Below are 5,242 nucleotides of genomic sequence, written 5' to 3' on the forward strand. Positions count from 1 at the left end.
AAAAATACCCTATTTGGAAGTCTGTACCTACTTGTCTGATCTTACCTATAATCTCTATCTCTGTATGTCCTAATAAATGGTTTGCTAAAAGTACTTCTTTATCTTTAGTTGTACCAATGAGAATACAAGTATTAGTTTAAAAAAAAAAAAAGAACTAATTTTTAGTTGTGTGAAAACTTTTTAATTAAACGCTGCAAAATTGGTTTCTATGGTGTGGTTTAATCAAGCCTTTTGATGAACTACTTTTTGTGTTTTACAGTGCCTTGCAAATTTAGTATCAAATGCACCTTATAATCGTCTAAAACTCAACCTGCTGACCAAAGTCTGGAACCAGATAAAGCCTTATATTCGCCACAAAGGTTGGTAGTGTCTTAAACCTGATGGCTTCTTTATATCAGTCAGATGCAGACTATTAGTAAAAATACATAGATACAGATATATGTATATATTCAAAGCATTTTTACAACTCTTAAGAGATCTCTGCTGCTTCTTCTCAACTTTTCAGGGGTATCAGCTGTTGCAAGAATTGACCCCTCAAGTCCCAGTGGAAGTGAGCTAGAGAATTAATTGTAAAGTGTAATGCCTGTTTAATGTTCAGGACAGTGACCAGAGTATCTCTTTACAATTAAGACTGAGCCAGGTGCAAGCAGCCCCCCTCAGGGGTGTGATAGTTTATATCCCTTAGGCATAAGTAGAGGATGGATGGATGGTTAGATAGACAGACAGACGGACAGATAGATACTATCTACTTTTTGGAAAGAAAAATGAATACAAAATTTCACTTCTTTAACGGTATTTCCTGTAAGTTCAGATAAAATCCCAGAACTTCAAATCTTGACTAACTACAGCCTTATTATTTCCTCCCACACGTAATGTGTATGTGCTATAAACACTTGCCTTTTGTAGATTTGCTTTTCTTTTGTTTGCAAGCTTTCACATCACACCACATTCTGATGAGTTCAGTTTTTCAGGCAGGATTGTAACAAGGAAGGAATAGTGGCTGTTTTCGGTGACATAGTGGGAAGAGCATGGGACCTGAAGTCAATCCAAGGGTCTGGAGCCCACTCCCATTTTTGCCATCTCATGGCCATGGCCCTCTCTGAACCCTAATTTCTTGCTAACAGCAAGAATTATAACTACGTCATAAGATTTTTATGAGGCTCAAATGAGATAAGAGGTGTAAACTAAGTCTAGTTCACTACTTACATTAATGTGTAAAAAAGGGACCCAGAAAGATAAGTCTTACCCTAAGATTTCCCGTCACATTCATGGCAGAAATAAGATGAAAACAATCCCTGCTCATTCCACCGTACCAGCTTTTCATTATCTGCATCTTCAGCTGAAGAGAGTGCACCATGTCTCAAAGGTTCCTTTCAAGTATCTGACTTTATCCTCAAGTAACTTTCTTTCATTAAAATGTTCAAACCCTGAAATTCTTAGGTATGAGCCTAACAAAATATGTACAAGATCTATATGAAGAAAACTGTGAAACTCTGATGAAATAAATCAGATAACTAAATGAATGGACTGGATTCCATGTTCATGGACAGGAAGGCTCAATATTGTAAAAATGTTACTTCTTCCCAGCTTGATCTATAGATTCAGTGCAGTCTCAATCAAAATTCCAGCAAGTTACTTGGCAGGTATCAACGAACTGATTCTGAAACGTATATGGATAGGCAAAAGATCCAGAATAGCCGACACAATATTGCTAGAGAAGAACAAAACTGAAGGACTGACATTCCCTAACTTCAAAATCTACTATAAAACTACAGTAATTGAGACAGTGTGATACTGGCCAAGGAAGAGACAAACAGATCAGTGGAACAGAATAGAGAGCCCAGAAATAGACCCACATAAATATAGTCAACTGATCTACAACAAAGGAGCAGACACTTTTCAACAAACGGTGCTGGAACAGCTGGACATCACATGCAAAAAAAAAAAAAAAATGAGTCTAGTCACAGATCTTTTATTTAGCTTTTTAAAAATATTTCTTGTTAAAATCCGGGGTTCATTCAGCGTACATGCATTGCATTAGTTATCATGTCACTGTAGTCTTTTTAAATCTAGAGTCCCCCCACCCATCTTTTTTACATCAAACTGACTTAGGAAGGAATCCAGCCCAATTGTCTTATAGAATGTGAACTCTAAGCTCGTCACCAAAGATAACAAAATAAACCACAGTCTCAATTTGTCAGATTGTTTCTTTATGGTGTTAACTTATTCTCCTGTCCCATGTATTTCCAAACTGGAAATGAGGTCTAAAAGTTTGATTAGATTCAGGTTACACAAGGAACTATTCTTAATTGCCTGCAGGGATAACTACCATCTTTACTGTAGCTGTTCCCATGGTGATAAGTTCTTATTGCTTCCTTTGACAGATGTTAATGTTCGCGTGTCAAGTCTCACACTCTTGGGAGCTATAGTGTCCACCCACGCACCTTTACCTGAAGTCCAGCTACTTCTGCAACAGCCATGTTCTTCTGGACTCGGTAATAGCAATTTAGCAACCCCTCACCTCAGCCCTCCTGATTGGTGGAAGAAAGCCCCTGCAGGACCCTCTCTGGAAGAAATGTCAGTTAGCTCACCTAAGGGGTCTTCAGAGCCCTGCTGGCTCATTCGACTCTGCATTTCCATTGTCGTACTGCCCAAGGAGGATTCCTGTTCAGGTAGCGATGCTGGCTCTGCAGCAGGAAGTGCCTACGAACCATCCCCCATGCGACTGGAGGCCTTACAGGTAGGAGGTTTCATTTCCTCATCTCTGAAATGGAAGTAACCATTCTTCCTCCAGAGTGACCGTGAGGAGCGAGCAGCTAAAACCAAGCCATGTGTCAACTGTGTTTGTGGGAGTCATATTTTAGGTATGGGTGGTCTATTGTTTTTGTTGTTTTGTTTTGGGGAGGTGTTCCTTGGTTGCAAAATAGCAGATTCTTTCCTTTTTGTTCTTTGATTGCAAATTATTTTAGTCACTTCAGGTATTATATGACAGGTGGATATAATAGATGGTAGAATAATTCTGAGTGAAATTGTACAGTTAATTTTTGATTTTTGCAACTTAATGTTTAATTCTTTATAAACTTCTCCTTGGTCTTGTACCTGCTTAGAGTAACAAAATAATTGTTCCTTCAAAGAAAGAAAACAATCCTAGATAAAAGAGTTCACTTTTTCTATACAAATATGATCTGAGACAAGGCCTGGTCCTGGGGTCTGCTGCTAATTAACTGGACAGCATGAAACATGTCCTTTAACCTTGTCAGGCTTAGTTTCTTTAGCTGTAAAATTCAGTTAATACCTAACTTAAAAGAATAGTTCCAAGACTTAAATGAGCTTACATTAATGAAAAGCGATCATATACTAAAGCACCATAAAAATGTGATACAGTTAATTGATGTTAGTCATGAAATAAAGATTATGGTTCTTAATTTCATTTGACAGATTTCAGCCCCTGTTAAACATAAGCGATTTCTGAAATATTATAACACTTTTCTGGATATTGCAGCCTTGCACTCAGGTCTTAGAGGGTTAATTCCATGCTCTCTCTGCAGGTATTGGCTCTTGTGGCAAGGGGCTACTTTTCAATGACTCAAGCCTACTTGATGGAGCTTGGAGAGGTGATTTGCAAGTGCATGGGGGAAGCAGATCCATCCATTCAGCTTCATGGAGCAAAGGTAATTTTCATCAAAACCACAACGCTTTTTCCTTCTTGTCACTTTATATCTCTCCTTTTCTTCACTTTATATTCGTCTGCCACATGTCCTTCAATTCTGAGATTTCTTAAAGAGATTTCAGGTGAGGAAGACTGTACATTCTTCTGTTTTCAGCTCTTACATATAAACCCCAAGAATTGATTCGGTAACAAATGAATAAGATATAGCTGTTGATTTCAGTCCTTGAAAGAATGCCTCTGTTAAGAGTGACTGAATAAAGGAAGAAAATTAGTTGCAAATTATGTTTCCCCTTGATTTGAGGTGATCTCCAAACTAAAGTGAAGTTGTTTGTTAGTCCTAATACTCTGCTTTGGCAATTCTTTTTTCTTGGCAGCTTCTGGAAGAACTGGGCACAGGCTTAATACAGCAGTATAAACCGGATTCTACTGTAGCACCTGATCAGAGAGTACCAGTCTTCTTGGTAAATAAATGTCAGTTCATAGTTTTCTTTTATTAGTGCTTCAGTTGCAGTTTTATTTTGAAGCTCAGTGATAAGTGGAGTAGATGATATGGTTTCTTCCAGTGTCAAAAATTGTGTTTTATAATCCAGGAAAACCTGAAACTAGTATAAATGGGTTTTATTTTACATTTCAGTTTATTTGCAATTTAGGATGTGGTAGGCTTATGTATAACATATAACCAGCAATAGTAAAACTAATATTTCTTTTGCATAAAACCTAGTCTGGTTACTCAGCCTGCCCAAGAGACAAAGAGCCAGGAATTTTGTACCCAAAACCATGGGATCATTTAGGGAACATGATTGTATTAGTCCATTTTATGTTGCTATAAAGGAATACCTGAGGCTGGGCAATTTATAAAGAAAAGACATTTATCTGGCTCACAGTTCTGCAGGCTATACAAAAAGCATGATGCCAGCATCTACCTCTGATGAAGCCCCAGGAAGCTTTTAATCCTGGTGGAACGCAAAGGGGGAGCAGGCATGTCATACGGCAAGAGAGTAAGCAAGAGGGAGACGGCAGGCTCTTTTAAACAACCAGCTGTCATAGAGTGAGAGCTCACTCATTACCACAAGGACAGCAGCAAGCCATTCAAGAGGGATCCGCCCCCATGACCCAAACACTTCCTGTTAGACCCACCTCCAGTGCTGGAGGTCACATTTCAGCATGAGGTTTGGAGGAGGCACACATCCAAACCATATCATTCTGCCCCTGGCCCCCGCAAATCTCATGTTCCTCTCATTGCAAAATACAGTCATCTCTTCCCAATAGTTCCCCAAAATCTTAACTCTTTCCAGCATCAACTCAAAAGTCCAAAGTCTCAGCTGTGACTCAAGCCAAATTCCTTCCACCTATGAGCCTGTAAGATCCAAAACAAGTTATTGATTTTTAAGATGCAGTGGTGTACAGGCATTGGGTAGACATTCCCATTCCAACAGGGAGAAATCAGCCAAAAGAAAGGGGCAACAAGCCCCACACAAATCCGAAACCCAGCAGGACAGACATTAAACCTTAAAGCTCCACAATAGTCCTTTGACTCCATGTCCCGCATCCAGTGCACACTGGTGCAAGGGG

General features: G+C 39.1%; 1 protein-coding gene across 1 annotated transcript in view; it reads left to right on the forward strand.

Annotated features, from left to right (window-relative positions):
* The window catches only part of HEATR6 (HEAT repeat containing 6), a 36,947-nt gene that overhangs the window by 20,320 nt on the left and 11,385 nt on the right, over positions 1-5,242 (forward strand). The window contains 4 exon segments of the mRNA XM_011951895.1: positions 260-359; positions 2,385-2,740; positions 3,549-3,671; positions 4,045-4,131. Of these exon segments, the coding sequence (XP_011807285.1) occupies positions 260-359; positions 2,385-2,740; positions 3,549-3,671; positions 4,045-4,131 (666 nt within the window).

The sequence above is a fragment of the Colobus angolensis genome, unplaced genomic scaffold, assembly GCF_000951035.1.
Source record: "Colobus angolensis palliatus isolate OR3802 unplaced genomic scaffold, Cang.pa_1.0 Scaffold329, whole genome shotgun sequence".
NCBI classification, from domain to species: domain Eukaryota; kingdom Metazoa; phylum Chordata; class Mammalia; order Primates; family Cercopithecidae; genus Colobus; species Colobus angolensis.